This window comes from Diachasma alloeum, unplaced genomic scaffold, assembly GCF_001412515.2.
Source record: "Diachasma alloeum isolate Michigan unplaced genomic scaffold, Dall2.0 Dall_scaffold_00255, whole genome shotgun sequence".
NCBI lineage: Eukaryota > Metazoa > Arthropoda > Insecta > Hymenoptera > Braconidae > Diachasma > Diachasma alloeum.
Window position 1 is genome coordinate 680,503 of NW_021680400.1, and position 20,672 is coordinate 701,174.

General features: G+C 39.3%; 4 protein-coding genes across 4 annotated transcripts; 3 read left to right on the forward strand and 1 right to left on the reverse strand.

Moving 5' to 3' along the window:
- The first annotated feature begins 471 nt into the window (after positions 1-471).
- On the forward strand, positions 472-2,565 carry LOC107037499 (NADH dehydrogenase [ubiquinone] 1 alpha subcomplex subunit 13). Its single transcript, XM_015256067.1, has 3 exons — positions 472-649; positions 1,763-1,913; positions 2,249-2,565. The coding sequence occupies exons 1-3, from the start codon at positions 550-552 to the stop codon at positions 2,454-2,456; spliced, it is 459 nt and encodes a 152-aa protein (XP_015111553.1). The 5' UTR covers positions 472-549; the 3' UTR covers positions 2,457-2,565.
- Positions 2,566-3,264: 699 nt separating this feature from the next.
- On the forward strand, positions 3,265-9,081 carry LOC107037490 (ankyrin repeat and zinc finger domain-containing protein 1). Its single transcript, XM_015256057.1, has 4 exons — positions 3,265-3,680; positions 5,208-5,414; positions 5,590-5,868; positions 7,282-9,081. The coding sequence occupies exons 1-4, from the start codon at positions 3,581-3,583 to the stop codon at positions 9,069-9,071; spliced, it is 2,376 nt and encodes a 791-aa protein (XP_015111543.1). The 5' UTR covers positions 3,265-3,580; the 3' UTR covers positions 9,072-9,081.
- Positions 9,082-10,162: 1,081 nt separating this feature from the next.
- LOC107037492 (complement component 1 Q subcomponent-binding protein, mitochondrial) lies at positions 10,163-12,959 on the reverse strand. Its single transcript, XM_015256061.1, has 5 exons — positions 12,635-12,959; positions 11,807-11,957; positions 10,908-11,110; positions 10,497-10,585; positions 10,163-10,404 (listed from the first exon to the last, which is right to left on the reverse strand). Exons 1-5 carry the CDS (start codon positions 12,849-12,851, stop codon positions 10,255-10,257), a joined length of 810 nt encoding a protein of 269 aa, XP_015111547.1. The 5' UTR covers positions 12,852-12,959; the 3' UTR covers positions 10,163-10,254.
- Positions 12,960-13,666: 707 nt separating this feature from the next.
- LOC107037487 (ubiquitin carboxyl-terminal hydrolase 5) lies at positions 13,667-20,396 on the forward strand. Its single transcript, XM_015256055.1, has 9 exons — positions 13,667-14,025; positions 14,203-14,325; positions 16,015-16,298; positions 16,839-17,366; positions 17,455-17,526; positions 17,598-17,790; positions 17,877-18,029; positions 18,811-19,689; positions 20,217-20,396. The coding sequence occupies exons 1-9, from the start codon at positions 13,930-13,932 to the stop codon at positions 20,283-20,285; spliced, it is 2,397 nt and encodes a 798-aa protein (XP_015111541.1). The 5' UTR covers positions 13,667-13,929; the 3' UTR covers positions 20,286-20,396.
- The last annotated feature ends 276 nt before the right edge of the window (positions 20,397-20,672 follow it).

The following is a 20,672-nucleotide window of genomic DNA, read 5'->3' on the forward strand; positions in this document are numbered from 1 at the left end:
GCGATGTTTTAAAAAACATCGATTATCGAAGAATTGATGTTTTTCAAAAACTTCGATGTTGTTAATCGATTTTTCAGGAAAAAAACATCGATTATTTAAGAAATCGATGTTTTCCTCATTACACAGGAAAAAAAACAAATTGTTAAAAATTTTAATTAAAAAAAAATAAAAAAATAAATTTAAAAAAAACCTCAATAGATGATTATACTTGTTCACTCATCATTTATAACATGCATACTGTAGAAAATAATTACTTCTGATTGTGGATAAATTATTATTTTGTTTATTCTCACTCAATCATCAACATTATTATTCAACAAAAAAATTGAAAATTTTGTTAGCTTGGTTCGAAATATCGATGTTTGGCAAAAAAAATCGAAAATCGATTAATCGGCCGTTGAAGACTCGTATGAAAAACATCGATGTTTGAGCATGAACAAGCGATGTTTTCGATTAATCGACTAAAATCGCTCATTGCTACAGTAGGAAATCCTACTTTAGAGAGAAAGATGTTGGATTAGTTGAGTTGAATCAGTTTTGCTTTTGATTATGGCATCGAAACCGAAATCCGGGCCCCAGGACATGCCCCCCAAGGGGGGTTTCAGCCCCATTCAGACAGCCAGGGTGAACGTCCGGAGGATCATATCGCGTAAGTGTCCTGGGGTGACGCTTAAATGTTACGTGATTGTTTAACCTAGAAGGGATCGATCCATTTGTGGGAGATTCACGGGGGATTAAATTGGGGATGAAGGGTTTCAGAACTGTAGACTTGACTGAGGTCGACTAGACGAGACTCCAAACTGAACTCTAGAGCAGGTTTTCCATTGAATGGTAGATCTGACTTGATTAGAATACGCTACAGTAGCCAAGACTGGGCTGGACCAGACGCTAGAATTTTTTTTAATTTCAATATATTTTGAAGTGGGAGCTAATTTAATAATAAATTGCTTTATTATTAAAATTTGGGGCGAAATTAGCAATAAAAAGAGATGTAGAATATGGGAGGGAGGGGGCATCTGCGGACTAAAAACGAAGATGAAAGAATAACGAGAAATATGGAGATGATCGTACATGAAGGTGGTTGAGAGGGAAGAAAAAACAAGTACGAAACTCTCTTGAAAAGTTGTCGCTTCGACAACAACACGCTTGTTAAAGACAATTGTAGTGAATTTTCAGTTGACTACTTTAATTTTCTGGGGCCTTCAAACCAACTCTCTTTCAAAAATCCAGATAAAAAATACGAGAGAGGAGGTTTGACTCGAAATAATTAATTTGGTTTTCACGGGAAATTCTTCTTCCTTGCAACGTGAGATTCCGAAATTCAGATGACTCTCAAGATTCATCCAATTGAGTAGAAGGGAAATTGAGGATTCAAACTGGAAAAGATTTGTTGGGAACGGCAGATATCAATTGTTCTAATGAATCCGAAGATTTCATTAGAATTATTCAAGTATTTGCATCAGGTATTAATTGGTGAGAAGTATTCCATGGTAATATATTGTCATTCCTAATCTTCTCGGGGATAAATAATTGAAGAGGGATATCTTCTGGGGATATATTATCATACACTATTATGAGCATTATTGAGAACGAATGTTCTCGCGGGGATTTGAACCCACAACCTTCAGATTATCAACATAGCCTAACCAACAAAGCATCGGGGCTTTTAGACCCAATTCCAGATTAGACTTGAGACTACTCTGACGTTGAACTAGATCAGTCTTCAATTTTTCATGATTGATTCGAATTCGTGGTCTTTCAGCAACAATTGCCTCTGCTCTGACTGTCGCATCCATCAGCTTCGGTTTTCTTGGATTCACCTGGGCATATAGGGATTTCAGAAGGGAGACGATCGAGATGAACAGCGCCAGGAACGTCGTCTGGTGTATGCTACTGGCCGAGAGGGACAGAGCGTATGTTTCCTACATTTTTAAATTCTCAAGGGGTCAATATCTCCCAATCTACGAGAGATCGGGAAGTTTCCATAAGGACCTTTTTTATAAAGCCATATCAAAGCTTCAAAAAATGTCTCAACAAAAATTTCGTTCTCTCTCTCTTCGTTTCTGAGATATTCAGGTAGAAAAAAACGAAAAACCTTAAAACAAAAAAATTCAGTTCCTCAGATTTGCAAGGAGATACTCAACACTATGATATCTTGAATTTCAAATTCGTAATCTTTATGAGAACCTTTGTCAAAAGAAAGAATTCCCCTCAATTGCAGTGCCATTATTTCCAATCTTTACTTCAGGTTCCTGAAACAGATGAGAATAAATCGTGAAGAAGAACGTGACCTAATGAAGGATTACCCAGGGTGGGTCGTGGGCACCTACTTCGGTGAGCAAATCTTCGAGGGCACGAACCCAGAGGAGCTCTTCGAGCCCACGTTCCACGAGTACGCGGTTCATGCATCGGTGAATGATATCTCCGAGAGATTCTTCCGCTACCTCGCAACGTAAACTAATTGAATCATTGCAGATGATGAATGTAACTAGTAATCAAGTAAACTGGAGATATTCATGGAAGTGTATAGTAAATCAGATTCAATAAATTAATATTAAAAATTTATTCATTAATTTGTTAGTTACAGGGTCTAATCATGTTACGTAATACTCATGTAAAACAGATACACGTATGTTTGCAGACAATTCCAGACTGAAATGAATTCGAAATTTCTGAAATTCTGGCGGTTCCTAGTAATTATGCATTTAACTCGAAAACGAGTGATTCTGGAAGGAAAATTCGTTGAACCTTTTTTGTAGCTGAGAAAATTTGAACTTCTATTTTTCCAATCTCAAAATTTAATTTTAATGTAATTTAATCTGTTTAATTTTTTCAATCTGTAGAAAATTTCCTCAGCTACAAAAAATGTATGTTGACATTTTGCTCTAAATTTACCCATTTCTGGAGCAATCTCATCTCCAATAAGAATCAATCTATAGACTTCTCAAAAATTCAACTTCAGACGGGTCCAGCGCACCCTCAAACGATCCAAAACCCAACTACTCCACCCCCTCAAGCCACGGAATATTATTGTTGTAATGAATTTGCTCTTCGATCAATATTTCCCTTGAAAAAAAAAAAAAATACCGGGCGCTCGCGGTAGCATTCTCATCGTGTCGTGATTTTCGAAGGCTTCAAAACGAAGAAAATCTTTGATTTCAACATTCTTTTAATATTGCATCCGCCATCTGCAGGAACAAGGCGATACTATATGTCACTCCGATCGTTAGATGGCACCTCTTCTTACTTCAGCATTCCCCCTCCCTCATTTCCGGTTTGGGATTTTGGCCCTTTGGGATTTTGTCCCCTATCCCAATAACCTCCCGATACCTTCCAACAATAAAAATAAACAAAAATATCCATATTGTTTAAAAAATAGGATCGAGCACCTGTTCTCCACCAATTGTGCACCAGCAACTAGCCAAAAAAACCCACCAAATCGTCCGACACTTTCATAATCGCCATTAATCTTAAAAAATAGTAACTAATCACCCTGTTTCAACGTTTGTATCTAATTTGATAAAACCAGTGACAGAAAACAATAATAAACAATAATTAATTTTACGTGAAGATATTTACAATGGATAATCGATTATTTAAAATTTATAATCAAAAAGATTTTGATAGTATTACAAAGGGCATTAAAGTCGCCAAGTGCATGAGACTGAAGTCATCAATAGGTGAGTCATCATCTTGATAATTGATAATAATCCTCATTAACAAGAAATTAATTAACAATTTCAAACAATAATCTCAAATTAATCAATTTTCCTTCATAAATTGTAAAATTCTTCGAATTTTTTTCTGTTCTTCTTGAGTTCCTCAGGAGAATTTCGTCATTACATCATACATGCATTCAAATCATGATGAAAACGTTGAGGAGTGTATGCACCTGAAGACCTTGATGATGAATAGAGCCATATGGTGTGAGAATTCGAGAGAAAAGAGAGTATTATTTTTATTTCCAACGAAATTCGTGGCAAGTTCATGAAAGAACATGGCCCGAGGGCCTCCAGCCAAGCATTAACATTCAGTATACAGGGCAGAAATAATTATTCACAGAAAGAACATGAATAGGAAGTTATGAGCTTTCATAATGTAGGTAGAAAGAATAAAGACGAACTTCACAAGATGAGGAGTAATTAATTTTACGTGAAGATATTTACAGTGGATAATCGATTATTTAAAATTTATAATGAAAAAAATTTTAATCGTATCACAAAGGGGATTAAAGTTGCCAAGTGCATGAGACTGAAGTCATCAATGGGTGAGCAATCATCTTGATAATTAATGATAAACCTCATCAACATGAAATTAATTAACAATCTCAAACAATTATCTCAAATTGATCAATTCATTTTCCTTTATAAATCGTAAAATCCTTCGAAATTTCTTCTGTTCTTCTCGAGTTCCTCAGGAGAATTTCGTCATTATTACATCATACATGCGTTCAAATAATCGTTAATACGTCGAGGAGTGCAAGAACCTGAAGACCCTGCTGATGAATAGAGCCGTATGGTGTGAGAATTCGAGAGAAAAGAGAGTATTATTTTCATTTCCAAGGAAATTCGTTGCAAGTTCATGAAAGAACATGGCCCGAGGGCCTCCAGCCAAGCATTAACATTCAGTATACAGTGCAGAAATGATTATTCACAGGAAGAACATAACTATGAAGTTATAAGCTTTCATAATGTAGGTAGAATAAAGACGAACCCCACAAGACGAGGAATATGATGTGAGAATGGTACAGCATGAGAAAAAAAAGATGCAGTGATGGGTGAGGAGGTACAGAATATTCAGAGTGATTGTTGGAGGTGATCTGAGCCTCCCCAGGAGTCAGAGCCGTACGTCTCAATTCTGATGGGCTTGAGATTTTCAAGAAAGGTGTGCGGGGAGTATTTATAATGAGATCTGATGTCGGGGTTGCGCTTGTGACAGACGTCGAGAATATTATCCAGCTTATCAAGGGAAAAACTCGTCAGTTTGTTGAATCTGTGAGTGATGGGTTCTATTTCTGATCTTTCGTAAACTAGGATTCTTGAGGAATTGTGGAGAGGATTGTCTGGGTGGCGAATTTTCGTAATTTTCCGGAGTGAGATTCTTTCAGCTACGTCAATTATTTGTTTGGTACCTGGTCTGTCGAGAACAGAAGCAGTAGAGGATAGCCAGAGTCCACTATAGGCATATTGAGGCCTTTGTCCTTTCAGTTCCAGATCCTGAGACCATTTTCTCGCAACTGGAGGACCTGACGGTGTCTGATTCCCTGAGCTGTTCATTTTGCAACAAGGTGTTCGAGGATCAGGCCCAGCAGAGGTCCCATTACAAGCTGGACTGGCACAGATACAACCTGAAGCAACGGCTGAGGGGCTTCAAGTCCATCACCGAAGACGAGTTCGATGTTCTTGCTGATGAAGGTTTGGTAGTGGCTTCAACTACTTGACATGATGGATTTTTTGGGGATCATTTTATGGAAGGTTGACAATTTTCTGCGTCGCTCCTCAGCCTTCCTCAAAATCCCAAGAAACCCCATCGCTGAATAAATCTCAAACTCATCGTTCTCCTCTTCTCTCTTCTCTCTCCCTCTCGCAGATGATGTCTCCAGTCTCTCAGGCTCCGAGTCCGACCCGGAGAACGGCTCCGAGACCAATTCCACGGACACCGCCACCCCAAAACCCCCGGACCACGACTCAAAATCCTCTCCGAGCAGTAGCACCCGTCCGAAGAAGCTCGACCGCAAGCTCCTGATCTCCTGCGTCTCCTCGGATTCAGAGCCTGAAGAAACGTCTGAAGCCGCTCAAAGACGAAAGCACGACGCCCTGACGGTAACTGCCAGTCGTCACTCGAAGGTCTTCTTCGAGAATTCCGAAGGTAATTATGATGTAATTTGTATTATAGGGACCACGGAAAGATCGGAGTAAAATGAGACACCAGGAAAAACGATTATCTACTACAATTTAGGAGACTTGTTTTGTTTTTAGTTGAGGGTCAAACGACCCTTAAAGACGCGTGGGTCAAGTGACCCTTTCTGATCACTCTGTTCTAACCCTTTTGACCCCTACGACAATTTGACCCGCAGTTCTATACGTTTTTGAGGTTTGTTTGACCTTAACATCATTTGATCCTCAATTCCAAACTTCCTTGAGGGTGCCAAGTGAATTTGGCGATGACCTTGAAAATTGACATTCACCAACAAAGTTATCATTTTTTTAATTGATAGTATTAGACAGATGGTGAACATCGGTGACAATTTTAAAATTTTAGAACTTATGGATATCGAGAAATTAAATAAACAAAATCAGTCTTATACACGGCCTCTTATGGAGTTTTGATTAAATTGAACGTTTCAACCCCCTAGGAACTCAAGAAAAATTTGAAAAAATTGCAAGATATGGGGAATGATGTGTTCAATGTGATAGCGGCAAAAAACAATGGGATACCGGGGTGAATAAGAGAAATATTTCAACCCGCCGTACCCATTTGATCCCATGCTTTCTCGAGGTTCGTCACGCGAAATAGAGGATTTTCCGCATTTATTTTCTCGATGTCTAGTTCCGGTTGCGGGTTTGAAATTTCGTCGGATGGATGAATACATATTTCTCCAATGATGGAGGGAAAGAAAAAATTTTTTTTGAATCTTTTTTCCAATTCACTTGGCACCCTTAAGGGTTGTTTGACCTTCGACTTCAAACGTCTTTAAGGATTCTTTGACCCTCAAAACCGTTTGATTTTTGGCTCCAAGAGGCTTTAATGGTCATTTTACTATCGAAATCATTTGACCCTTAATTTCAAAAGCCCTTGAGGGCTGTTAATTTCAAAAGTCCTTAAGGGCTAAACCCTTAAACCGTAAGGGCTTTTCAATTTCAAAACCCCTTAGGGGTTTAACTTTACCATTATCATTTGACCTCCAATTTCAAGAGGGTCGTTTGACCCACAAAACCGTTCCAATTTCAACTCTAGACATTCTTAAGGGTTTTCTGCCCCTCAACACCATTTGACCCTCAACTCAAAACTTTATCAAGGGTCGTTTGACCCTTCAAATCATTCAGGTACCAACTGTCAACGTTTTTATGTAGTATTCACCTTTCAAGACTATCTGACCTTCAGCTTCAAAAGCCCTTAAGGATCGTTTGACCCTCAAAGATATTTGAATGTCATCTTTAAACCTTTTCAAGGACCATTTGACCCATTTGACCTTCAAAGCCATCTGACCCTCACCTAAAAACCAAAAAAGCGCCCATCCATACAATCCGCCATTAAAAACCTCTCTACTTCCTCCTCCAGGTGACATCTTCAGCATCTACCGCTGCCTCCTCCACTCAAAGAAGTCCGTCCCCTCCCTAAACGACGAGATAATCTCCCAAGCATTGAACAGCGGCAAGCGCTCCAGTTGGACCGTCATAATGGTGGGAGGTGGTCACTTCGCAGCGGCAGTCTTCCAGGACGGCGAGGCCCTGGTCCACAAGACCTTCCACACGTACACAGTGCGCGCTAAGCAGGGCTCGAGCCAGTCCCAACGGGACAATCGTGGGGCTGGCTACCAGAAGAGCGCTGGAGCTAGTCTCCGCCGTTACAACGAGTCCCTCCTGATCCAGCACGTCCAGGAGATACTCGACTCCTGGGGCCCCCACATCACCAACTCCTCCCTGATTCTGTACCGAGCAGTGGGTCCCCAGAACCGAACAGTCCTCTTCGGGGGTAAGAATCCACCGCTCGACAAGACAGACCCTAGACTCCGTCCCCTTCCCTTTCCCACGAGACGAGCAACATTCAGTGAAGTCCAGAGGGTCTACGACGTCCTGACAACGGTGGAGGTGTACGGATCAGCCTCGGACTTCACCGACTCCTTCCCCATATCCCCAAGACAACCCATCCGCAAGAAAATCCCTAGGGTCGATCTCCTGGACGAAATCCCAGAGCAGAAACCTGAGGAGAATCCTGATGTGTTGACGTCGTCCCCTGACGTCTCCAAGGGCAAATCCCCCGGGGCGTCTGGGGACAGGCACAAGAGCCCCAGGACTCGCATAGACCGAGCGAAAGCTCGGAAAAGTCCCAGCAGACCTCTACCTGACATCATCGCCAGACTGGCAATGTCTTCCTCTGAATCAGATGCTGATGTTCCTCTTCAGTTATTCGATCAAATCTGTGAGATTGATTTTACGGAGGATCTTCTGGCCTTTGAAGACACTGCGCCTAGGCACATTAGACAGAAGAAGATCAAGAGACAGAGGAAGAAGGTGAAGAAGGACAAACCGGAGAGAGTTGTCAATCGGGTGCTGGAGGAGTCCAAGATGAAGCTGTGGGCTGCTTGCATGGTTGGGGATGTTGGATTGTTGAATGACACGTGGGAGGTGCTTATAGGGGAGGTGAAGAGGTGGGAGAAGCCGCAGGTGTCCACTGGAGGGTCAGAGGGGTATCCAAAGAGCCCTGAAATCACTTCGAGACAGGATGACAAAAACGAAGAGGATACGAATGACGTTGAATTGAAAATAGAGAACGTTCTGGAGGTGATCAATGAGGGTAATGATGATGGCAACACTCTGCTGCATCTGGCAGCTGTGGCAGGACACCTCGATGTCGTCTGGCTGCTGATGGAGATGGGTGCCAACCCCTGCAGGAAGAACAAGAAATGTCAGACGCCTTATGCAGCCACTGCTGGCAAGGAGGCCAGGAACACCTTCAGGAGGTTCATGGCTGTCAATCCCGACAAGTTTGATTACCAAAAGTCCCAGATCCCTGCACCTCTCACCGAGGAGATCGAGATGGAGGAGATGAACAGGAAGAGGGTGCTGAGGAAGGCCAAGAGAGAGAAGGAGAGGGCGAAGAAACGAGAGTTCGAGATGAAGAAGCAGGAAGAGAACTCCAAGCAACGGTTCCTCAATCTCTCCGACAGGGAGAAGAGGGCACTCGCTGCTGAGCAGAGGATCCTCAAGCAGAATGGGGTGGTTGTGGCCAGGTGCTTCCAGTGCGCTGCTGACATGTCTGGAACAGTTCCCTTCGAGTATAACTCTAATAGGTTCTGCTCTATGCCATGTTTGAAGGAGCACAGACTGCATAATAAGTTTATTGTTTGAGGGTTGGAGTGAGAGGTGGGGGATTTGTACATTGTTNGGGGGGGGGGGGGGGGGGGAGTATTGTGATGAAGAGAATGAAGAGATGATTGATTTGGAGGTGGTGATGACTATAATTAGCATGACTTTCAGTAAATGTTTACCGTGTAGAATGTTTTGACAAAATTTGTATTGGACATCTTCATTTTCATCTTCTTCGAATCAGCTGATGACCGCAGAGGTCAATGACTAAGAAATGGTTAAGGGAGAATGGGGCGAAGAGGGAGGGTAGCAAATAACGAATGAAGAGTGAAATTTACTTTTTTAAAATTACTATTAATGAAAAATTACGAAGGGTCAAGCGAGGGAGATGGGTGGAGGTTGACCCTTTCACCTGTCTCTCCTATTTCACCCTCACGACACTCATGAGTCCTAGAGAAGGTTTGACTCTTCTTTTTTGGAAATAGGAATTCGAATTTTAAAACACCAAACATTTTTAAGAATTATTTAACACAGTTTCAAGTGTCTTTAAGGGTCATTTGATCCTCAAAACCATGGAAAAAATATATATTCGTTTTTTTCCCCTTCTCTAGAACTCAAAGGACGACAGAGGGTCAAGCATTCCTCAAGGTAAAATGGAAGAACAGGCGGAGCACAGGAAGAACAGGCAGGCACTTTGCCCCACTCTACTTCACTGAACTGGTCAGCTTGTAGATAAGAAAAAATACGTGTCTTAGTTTTGAGTCCTCTACAACATATATAAGTTTCATCAAAATCCGAGTGACATTTCCCTCAGGGGGCCTATTCTCGACATATTTCCGTGCGCGGTATCGACTTCGTTGACGGAACGCCTATATGATTCCTATACGCAATTCGTCTACGAACCCACTTCTGTCCACGGAAATATTTCGAGAATAGGCCCCTGATGGGTTCTATTCAATCTATTGTCACCGAAGTAATTGAGGTCGGGAGCACCACTTGCTCGATCAGAGTAATGATCTCGTATTTTTTTGCAGAGAATTTCATCAGCTGTAAAAGAAATTCTTTCAACGAGACAAAATCTGAAGAATTGTCTGATACATTTCACCACTGCTTTCTTGAGTTAATTCTCCTCGTCCATCAATTTATTTTCCTTTATTTTCAGTATATATTTTACAGATAATAAACAGTTACTTGGAACATTTCATGGAATATAAAGAGTGTAGATTTACTTTCCAGAGGTGAACTTGGAGAGACCTTCTAGTAAACTAATGTACGCACTGTGTTCGTAATTCGTGCTCAAATCGACCAATTTCTCAGCGAATTCGTTTGAAATACCCTTCTCCTCGAGGTAGTTCATGAGAAGGTCGTACAAGTACTGCAACAGGTTTCGAAGAATGAGTTTTTTTAATTATTTGAATGACATTAATTATTAATAAAGATGCTTATGGAAATTGTTGGTATCCTTACCCCATCGATTACTTCACCAGCTACTGCATAGACTTTGTCACTGTGTTCACCTTCGTAGAGAGTGATTTCGTCGATTCCAAAGCAGTCATCTACGAGGGGAAAAGCATTCAATTAACTAATTAATGGGATCCACCAATTAGAAACAAATTGTGAAGACAGACTGATTGAACTAGATTTGAGGGCCACTTTGTTGAATATCTTGATATCTAATGGAGATAGCAAAATTTTCGTCAAGATCTTTTTTGTAGAGAAGAATGAAATACAAATATTTCGGTATCTGCTTTAGATTCTGAGATATTTAGCAAAAACTGATCTGAAAGTGGAATTTCATTTTTATTCGACATTTTGGTTGAATTTTCATTGGATTATTTAATTTCAGAATTTTAGTTTTGCTTTTTGTCTTCAACTCACTGTAACTCTCATCAGCTCCTGACGCTCCTGGCTCATTATTGAATGAGCATGAAAACCCGAGGGTCTGCTTTCCCCTCTCAATGTCAATGGAGAAATTTGGTTTGCTCTTCATCTCCCCAAGATCTGGTTTGTCGTCGTTCGGATCAATCTCTGGCTCGTTGTCGCTGTCCACTGTGTGGTTGACGTTGAATCCAATTGTGATTCTATAATTAATAATTGTTCGTCTGCATTATGAGTACGCCTGAGGATGATGAAATGGCTCTTCTAGATTTGCCATCAAAATTTTATGATTTTTTGAACAAAATTAACATGATGTAGGGAATTTTCTCCGTTAATTCTTTATTGATCTCGTGAACAAATGATTATAAGGGAAAATGTCAGAGTTTTCGAATGAAAATTCTCTACAAAAAAAAATCCTGGGAAATTTTTCTTAGGATGAAATCTGTAAAAAAATTCCCTAGCATTTCAAAAAATATTTTCGAATGAGAAATCTAGCAAAAATAATCGAAAAAAATTAAGGCATTTCAGGATCACCTGTCTATAAAAAAACAGATAACAAAAACGTGCAACTGTTAAAATTTTTTTTTTTATAATTTATTATCGCGATATTTGAACATTCATAATTTTTTTAATGAAAATTTTTCAGTTTCTAGTCAAATGGATTCATCGCAGGATGATAAAATGGTTCTCCTGCATTCGTCGTCAAATTTCTAGGAAATCTTTAATCTTAAATTAAATCTTTATTTTAAAAGAAAAGGTAACAAAAATCAAGTTTCAAAAACAAATTAAAAAATCATCAAAATTCTAGATTTAAATAATTATTATCAATCAATTACGAATGATGAAATTAATGAAATACGGAATCATCCTTTGGAAAAAATGTAGTTGTAAGAACTTACGTTTCATCTGCCTGTTTCTTCACCAAAGTAACATTAGCCCCATCAAGAGACACTGAGAACCCATCAACCTGTGTAGGAATGGTCTTCAGCTTCTGAGCCTTCTTCTCAGCGACGATTTCCTCAGCCAAGAATTCCACCAGCTCCTTCTCAGCTAAAAATAATTTAATTAAACCCCAATGAAAATTTTTAAAAAATGCAAAATTCAGAAAGGTCTACCTATCATCGAGATAATTGGAAATTTATAAAAATTATTCTGCAAAATTTTCTAGTTTCCAATCAAGTTGATTCATCACCATCGACTAATTGTTAAATTATCTCAATACCGAAGGAATTTAGGGGAAAATGTCGAATAACATTTTTTATAGATGATTTCATCAGCTACAAAAATATTATCTCACGTTTCCCTCTAGATCTACCTATTATCAATATAATTGAAAATTTATAAAAATTATTTTGCAAAAATTTCTCGTTTCCAATAGCGTTGATTAATCACAATTTCCTAATTGCTGAATTATCTCGCTACCGAAGGAATTTAGGAGAAAATGTCGAATAGCATTTTTTGTAGAGAATTTCATAAACTACAAAAAAGGTCCAGCAACATGTCCTCCCACAACGACTTATTACGAAGATAATTGAAAATTCGTCGAATTCAATTCTGCAAAAATCTCTTCTGCGCCTGCTTTTTAGCTAAAAATAATCAGTGAAATTCCAACTAAAAATTGAAAAAAAAAAATTGTCCCCCATGGAAGCCCTCTCGAGCACGTGGTCAGGGGCTGCCTGACCCTTCCGGACGATTTTCCAAAGGAAAAATAGTTTGACGATCTTCACCTTTCGTGTGTTGGGCTCTTCCGCAGCCACAGCTGCATGTCTCGAAGGGCTTCAGCAGTTTTACCCCTGAACTCTGTGAATTCTCACTCTGGGACCGGTTAGACATGTGCCAGAGGCAGCGGGATAGCTGGGGCGTGATAACTCGGGCAGATGATGTTGACGACACGAGATTTTTCACTCCCACGACGCGCAATGCATTCCTCACGATTCCACTCATCTTTATTATTGTTTCTTGTCAATTATTTATTGGATCCGGAGGGATATTCACTTGGAGGAAATACCGGTGGGGTTCTGAGAGACTCACGCGAGAAATGGATGCTATTACGTCACGAGGGGATGCCAATATGGCGGATAAAATGGCCAATGGACGCGATTATTTTCATGAAAATTGACGAAATTGAGATTTTTCTTTTTTCTTTTGGCTTTTGATTTGTTATGTTGAAGGGGCTATCGATGAGATTATAACGGGTTACGTCTCATTTTGAAGGGTGGAGAGAAATATCGAAAATGAAAAAAAAAATTGGAGAAATTCACTCTGCCGATTTTGAGATATTGACGATTGAAGATGATTTGCAGCAAAGAGGAAGAGGATCAGTTTAACTAAATTTGCGATTAATTTTGGCGAATATCGAGGAATCTAGAGAAGATAGCAAAAATTTTATCTATACATTTTTTTTGCCCTCAAAATTTTCTACAAAAAAGATCCTCAGTAGAATTCCCCTATCTCTCTTAGATTTCGAGATATCCGCGAAACACAGAACTCAAAATTTATTATTAAGTTTATAAAAATCAGTTGGCTCAACAGAGTTTTTGATTAATATCTTTGAACCTTCGATAGATAGCGAAATTTCCATAGGAAGTTTTTTGCAGGGAATTCCCAGGGCTACAAAAAAGGTTTATACAAAAATCCTGCTATCTTCTCTGCATTCCGAGATATCTGCGATTTTCTGGCGTCTATTTTTGAAAACTTGCAACTGAGTTTTCATGAACTTTATTTTAACTCTTCTCCTGGAGCACTCTGAAGTCGACACATTGTAGTTAGCTTCCCGGTGGTCAACATCCCTTTGTAAAGCACAAAATACGTCGGAAAACAGTGATAATTAGACTGTTAATTACTCCCGTCACCAGACGTTTCCTCTCCTCCAAATTTACTCAATTAATTTCACAAATTTCTTTCCTATTTGTTTCATTTGTCGAAGATTCCCTGGGTTTTAATCGCTTTTGAGGTTATGGTCGTACCATTACATGAAGTTTTTAGAGTCTGACTTGTAAATACAAAACAAATCGAGAGAATCATGGAGGTTTTAATTCAGAATCTGGGATCGGTTAAAGTACCAAAACGAGAGGATAAAATCTACAAGGATGAGTGTGTTTACTCATTCGATACTCCGGTAATTGATTTTTCATTATTCTGTGTGGCAATTGTTGATGACATTTCTCCCTGTTGAAGACATGTCGACGAATCATTTTTCTTTCGTTTGTTTTCTCTGTTTTTGCTACTTTTGCTGTGGTTTTTGTCAGAAGAAAAGTGGAAAAAACGTTTTTTATTTCATTTTGTTGCTTTTTAGGAGTCTCCAGAGGGTTTATTCATCAGTTTGTCGTCTTTCCATGGTCTCGGGAGGGATCATGTAGAGAGATACTTTAAGAAAACTGGGCAGACTGTGTTCTTCAACATCAGAAGGACTAAACAGGTGAATAAATGACTTTCAATGATTTTTTTTAATCACAATTTATTAATCATTGAATTATCTCGATACCGAAGGGATTTAGGGGAAAATGTCGAAGAACATTTTTTTGTGGTGCATTTCATATGCTACAAAAAAGATTTTGTCACTTTGCCTCCTACGTCTACGTGTTACCAACATAATTGGACATCTGAAATTTTTTTAGTGAAAATGTCCATGTTCTGGTCAAATTAATTCATCGCACTTTGTTTGTTGAATTCTCTTTATGTGGCGTAGATTTGAGAAAAAATATAAAAGAACGTTGTTTGGTGAGGAACTAGGTTTAGGGTGGATGTGGGAGAAAAATGTGGAGGGAGATGCTGGAAAATTAATGATGGCATTGATTATGAAAATATCACTATTCATGGGATCGAACCACATCGTTAAATAACTTCTTCGTACACTCTTTGGTATTAAATTTTACTGTTGAGTGTCTTAAAATCACTGCTGATTGTCTGCAATTTTAATAAAGTTGAATCACTGATAATAGTTGAATTTAGACTGATAAAACTGAGGTGATGTACTTGAACGAAACGTTGATCTTACAAAGACTGGTGATGCACTTGGTTACTAGTGAGCTAGGTGAGGTTCAAATTGCTACTCGGTGAGGTGCGATGTAAGACTAAATTTGGAGGTTTTCACGATTGTCTGACCGCTCAAGCGAATTCTCCCGATGGTGCTCGAGTTGAATGTTCTGGAATTTTAGTTGCGTTTCTAACAAACGTTTTTTGCAGAGAATTTTATAAGCTACAAAAAATATGATGTCACTTTTTTCTCTAAGTCTACTAATTATCGGGATAATTGGAAATTTATCAAATTTTTTGTGCAAAAATTTCAAAAATGATAAATTTATCAAGTAATAATAAATCACAATTTACCGAATTTCATAAGCTGCAAAAATGGTGCAGCAATATTTCTAGCCAAAACGACTCATTACGAAGCAGGGATGACCATATCCATAAATTATAATTACTTAACTTTTTGTTATTGAAGTAATCATCAATTTAAATATTCAAATTTCGAATGATTTATTAATCAGTAATTTAATTAGGAAGATCGACGATAATTTGAATAATGGAAACTCCTTTATAAATAATTTAGTATTATTTACTTCATCGAAAATTTAGATTATCAATTATTTTACTATTTTTTAATTTCGATTAGCCAATTCAAACATTATTCAATATGGCCCGGTTGCCCCAAGCCCTGTTATCCAAATAAATCCCGGAGTAAAATTTATCCTCGGGATCAATTATATCGTAGGGATCATAATTTTTCAATATTTGACCCGAAGAATAATTCTTTACTTATCCTGTAGCCCCATTTGAATTAACACTGATTTAACCTTGGGATTAAATTTTATTTTTTGTTCCTGGGATAAATTTGAGGTACTCTTCTCGGTAAAATAATCCATCGAACATCCAAATTTACTTTTTTCTTATCTGACATTTTCGTTACCCAGAGCTGGTACAACCGGGCCTATAAGTTAGAAATTCTTTTAATATTGAAGAATCGGAAGATTGATGGCCATCTCTGTTACGAATATAATTGAACACTTGGCGAATTAAACTTTGCAAAAATCTCACTAAATTCGTAAAAAATATTTCTCTACCTGTCCCTCGGTTAAAAATCATTCATCATCATCATCTTCTCCAGGCTGTCGTCGACCAAGGTATCGATGGTCCTGCCAAGAAGATCACCAGGTTGGCGATCGGGACCCCAGGGGGTTTCGTCCCCGACGAGCAAAAGTTCACGTACGAGGATACCTACCAAATCGTCGTTATGCCAAAGTTCTCGACCGTTGACTACCCCAACAACGATCTCCCAGAGCATGTGAAGAATTCGATAGTCGGGGTATTGGAGGCTGAATCTGCTACGAAGGTTGCTGAGAGAGAGGCACTCGCTGGGACTTGGGATGGAGAAGCCAAAATCATCTCCAAGTTAGTACTTTGATTTGATAAATCTCTTCAATTTACAATTTTCTATTGTTCTTGCCATGAAATTTATTCATTCACTCATTTATCTATTCATCAATCCATTTATTTGTTTTTAATTCATTTCACAAAATATTAAAAAGATTTTTTCATTGCAACTCCCCTTTCGCCTTTAGTTGAATAAATAACAAATGGGAAAATGCTGTTTTCACAACATAGTCAATATATTTTTGCAAAGAAATTAGCAAGTCGCTTCTGAATAAAATTTCTATGACGATGTATTTTAAATTGAATTCAATGATTCGCTGAATTCAGCATTTTCCTAAAGTTGGCAGCCAACATTGGCCCAATACACATACGCATACATCCGGACATAGTCTAAAAATAGCATATTCAAACTTCTGAGACCAAAATTAGTTATCCTGACCCAAAAAATTGAAAATTCCGGATTTGGCGAATGAAATGTTTCCATTGAGAGCCAACAAATACCATAAAAAAATTAAAAAACAAAAAATTCCCTTCCTAAATATGAAAAAAATCTGTCAGACATGCAGCTAATCTCCTTCAACTGGACAACGGCAAGAAAATCCCCCCAACTGGTTGGAAATGCGAGAAATGTGATTTAACCCAGAATCTCTGGTTGAATCTCACTGACGGTTCGATCCTCTGTGGTCGTAAATTCTACGATGGAACAGGGGGCAATGACCACGCAGTGGAGCACTATAGGGCGACTGGCCACCCACTGGCAGTGAAACTTGGGACAATCACGAAGGAGGGGACTGGGGACGTCTACTCGTACGACGAGGACGACATGGTTGACGATCCGAATCTGATAGTTCACCTAGCCCATTGGGGCATCAACATCGCTCAGCTAGAGAAAACGGAGAAGTCCATGGTGGAACTTGAGCTGGACCTCAATCAGAAATTCGGGGAATGGGTGGCTCTCCAGGAGGCTGCCACCAAATTGACACCTGTCTATGGACCTGGATACACTGGACTCAATAATTTGGGAAATTCTTGTTATCTTAATAGTGTTATGCAGACTATTTTCGTTATTCCGGACTTTATTCAGAGGTAATTCGTGAATTGAATGAACTAGTTCCTTAATTTATCAGATGATGAATAGATTGATCAGTCATAATGATGATTTTTTAAAATTTAGATTTGTAGATCCAGCAGTGGAGATCTTTGATAGTAACACAGTCGATCCTGCCAACGATTTTAACGTTCAAATGTAGGTATGAAGCCCTCAACACATGCCCAACAATTTCCACGATGATTTAATTAATTTATGGAAACCTTCAGGGCAAAATTGGGAGTTGGTTTGTTATCTGGGAAGTATTCAGTGGCCCCTGAGGCTGAAAAAGAGGATGGGGGTCGACAGGGGGTGCCTCCAAGGATGTTCAAGAGTCTGATAGGAAAAGGACATCCAGGGTTTTCGTCTACTAGACAGCAGGATGCCCAAGAATTCTTTCTCCATCTCATAAACATCTTGGACGTAAACTCGACAGTTCCAAAAATCATGAAATTAACTTTCAATTGTTTCATCAGGGCTGGAAAATTGATTTCGCATTTTTATTTCAGCGTCACAGTGTTCACAAAGTGAACCCAGCCGATGCCTTCAAATTCAAAGTTGAGGAGAGATATCAGTGCAGCAGTTCCAATAAAGTCAAGTACTCCTATCGACCAGAGTACCTGTTACCTCTGCCAATTCCTCTGGATGCTGCAACCAATCTGGTAATGATTCGAAAGAGGGGCAAAGGGTACACGAGGGGTTATTTTTGGTCGCAATATTTTTTTTCATGATTCACATAATAAAGTACATTTTTTCTCGTCGTCATCATCATTACCCCAATGCCTGTATGGAGAACATTTCTTCATTAAGACATTCACTAATTTTATGTGGGGTCACCCATTCACTTAGTAACCACACTCAGCGCTGCTTAGCTTTCCATAACTCTACCAATGCATCAAAGACATGACATTATCTGAGCATAACGACACAGAGAGATACATAGAATGACCGTTTTCAAATCATCAATATTTTTGAAGCTGAAGGATTGAATGAGATAAACTCTACCTGATTTTCAAGCCTAAAAAATCTGGAAAAGATGGTTGAAAGAAAGTTATTTCAATTTCAATTCTTCGGTTCTGAAATATCGACTGTTTTGGAAACAATTCAATAACTCCTGACCTCTTTTGAAAAGTCAATCACATTCATGTCTCAGGATCCATCAATGAGACAATTCTTCAATCGTCATCATGGGGTCCCCCATCCACTTAGTAACCACACTCAACGCTGCCTAGCTTTCCATAACTCTGTTTATCCACACATCTGTAGCTTGGCCAAAGCGGTCGTCAACAATTTAATGAAAACGTCGGATAATCGACAAGAACTCTCGTTTCATCCAATCCTTCATTTTAAAATTGCTGACAATCTCTCGGGCCAATCTATAATCATGGAATTTCGATGAGATAGTTTCTCACCAAAGAATTCCATAATCATTTTCCTCCCCAGGAAGAGGTAGCTGCCTACGAAGCCGAGAAAAAAGAAGCTGAATCCAAGGGGCGTCGTATGGACACAACGACTCCCCCAGTTCGTCCCCACATAAAGCTCTCCTCCTGCCTGGAATCCTTCGCCCGGACAGAAGTAGTCGAGCAGTTCTACAGCACAGCCTTGAACGATAAGACCACCGCCACAAAGAAGACTCGACTGTCAACAACCCCCGACTATCTCCTCATCCACCTGAAGAAGTTCAATGTCAGCGAGGACTGGACGCCAATAAAACTGGACGTCGCAGTGGAAATGCCGGACATTCTCGATCTGAATCTCCTAAGAGGAACTGGAAAGCAGGCAGATGAGGAATTACTCCCAGAATCAGTAGACTCAGACGTTCCAGTGCCAGTCTATAACGAGGAGATCATGGCACAGCTGTCGGAGATGGGTTTCCACCCAGAGGCCTGCAAACGCGCCCTCTATTTCACCGAAAACAAGGGCCTGGAGGCAGCCACCAACTGGATCATGGAGCACATCGCTGATTCTGATTTCACTGATGTGTTTGTACCACCAGGGGTGGACCCAAACCCCTCCAAGACATTTGTCCCTGGTCCTGGGTTGGAGTATCTCCTCAACCTTGGGTTCACCCAGGAACAGGCTGTCAAGGCTCTCAAGGCCACTGACAATAATATCGAGAGGGCTGTCGATTGGATCTTCAGCCATCAGGGGGACGTTGACTCGGTGGAAATGGAGGAGGACAAGAGCGAGGGCTTCAGGGATGGAGGGGATAGGTATAAACTCGTTGGGTTTATCTCGCATATGGGGACGTCTACTATGGTCGGGCACTATGTGTGCCATTTGTTGAAGGATGGACGATGGGTCATTTTTAATGATGAAAAGGTGAGAATGAGACACGTTTTTGTCAGCTTTAAGGAAATTTTTGAGGGGTTCTCTTCGTTCCGAGACGAGATGATTCAACTGGGTTGGATAGATATTTTTTAAGAATTAAGATGCAAAAGATCTTGACTCAAGTGGAAATCCGCAGAAAGTTATCTGTAAGATGAAAAATTCATATACTAATGTCTGTCCAAGAGATATCGTTTTTGAAAAGTTATCTGTTTGCTATCTTTAGGACGTCTCGTCGGGAGCAATATCTTTTGGACAGACATTAGGATATGAATTTGACATCTTAGAGACAACTTTCTGGAGATTTTTACTTGGGAAGACACAAATTTTTCAAGATAAGATAAATTTGAGATATTCCAAAGTCCAGCGTAAGCTCGACGAAATAGCTACCTGACCGAAAATGTTTCATCTATTTTTTAACAGAGAAACATCTCAGAACTCAGAATTAATGGGATCAATGGAAAAATTGTTGATTTATTGTGAATAGTTTGTGACAATGATTTGTAAATTATATTCCGCAGGTTGCTCTCTCCGAAAATCCTCCGAAGGAACTTGGATACATCTACATGTACCAACGCATCACTTCGTAGCTTCAACGTTTTTTACCGATTCAAACCTTAAAGAATGATTTAACATATTAATAATGATTGAGTATACTATGATAAACTTAATCCATTTAATAAAATTGTTTATCCCGAAAATTGGTATTTTGAATTTTTATTATTGCTAATTGTGAACTTCGAAACGTGACCTCAATAAACGATGGGTCATTTTTAATGATGAAAAGTTTGGAATGAGATGCATTTTTGTCAATTTTAAGAAAATTTTTGAGGCATTCTCTTCGTTCTGAGAACGAGATGAATCAAGTGTGTTGAATAGATATTTTTAAAGAATTAAGATCAACTTGAGATATTCCAAAGTCCAGCGTAAACATGACGAAATAGCTAGCTGACGGAAAATGTTTTATTTATTTTTTA

Coding starts and splice junctions, on each gene's coding strand:
- LOC107037499 (XM_015256067.1), top strand. CDS start 550: ATGGCATCGAAACCGAAATCCGGGCCCCAGGACATGCCCCCCAAGGGG. Junction 650..1,762: donor CGTCCGGAGGATCATATCGC/GTAAGTGTCCTG, acceptor GTGGTCTTTCAG/CAACAATTGCCTCTGCTCTG. Junction 1,914..2,248: donor CTGGCCGAGAGGGACAGAGC/GTATGTTTCCTA, acceptor TCTTTACTTCAG/GTTCCTGAAACAGATGAGAA.
- LOC107037490 (XM_015256057.1), top strand. CDS start 3,581: ATGGATAATCGATTATTTAAAATTTATAATCAAAAAGATTTTGATAGT. Junction 5,415..5,589: donor CGATGTTCTTGCTGATGAAG/GTTTGGTAGTGG, acceptor TCCCTCTCGCAG/ATGATGTCTCCAGTCTCTCA. Junction 5,869..7,281: donor CTTCTTCGAGAATTCCGAAG/GTAATTATGATG, acceptor TTCCTCCTCCAG/GTGACATCTTCAGCATCTAC.
- LOC107037492 (XM_015256061.1), bottom strand. CDS start 12,851: ATGAGTGGAATCGTGAGGAATGCATTGCGCGTCGTGGGAGTGAAAAAT. Junction 11,958..12,634: donor AAGAGCCCAACACACGAAAG/GTGAAGATCGTC, acceptor AATTATTTTTAG/CTGAGAAGGAGCTGGTGGAA. Junction 10,405..10,496: donor CTGGTGAAGTAATCGATGGG/GTAAGGATACCA, acceptor AACCTGTTGCAG/TACTTGTACGACCTTCTCAT.
- LOC107037487 (XM_015256055.1), top strand. CDS start 13,930: ATGGAGGTTTTAATTCAGAATCTGGGATCGGTTAAAGTACCAAAACGA. Junction 17,367..17,454: donor ATTCCGGACTTTATTCAGAG/GTAATTCGTGAA, acceptor TTTAAAATTTAG/ATTTGTAGATCCAGCAGTGG. Junction 19,690..20,216: donor TCATTTTTAATGATGAAAAG/GTGAGAATGAGA, acceptor TATATTCCGCAG/GTTGCTCTCTCCGAAAATCC.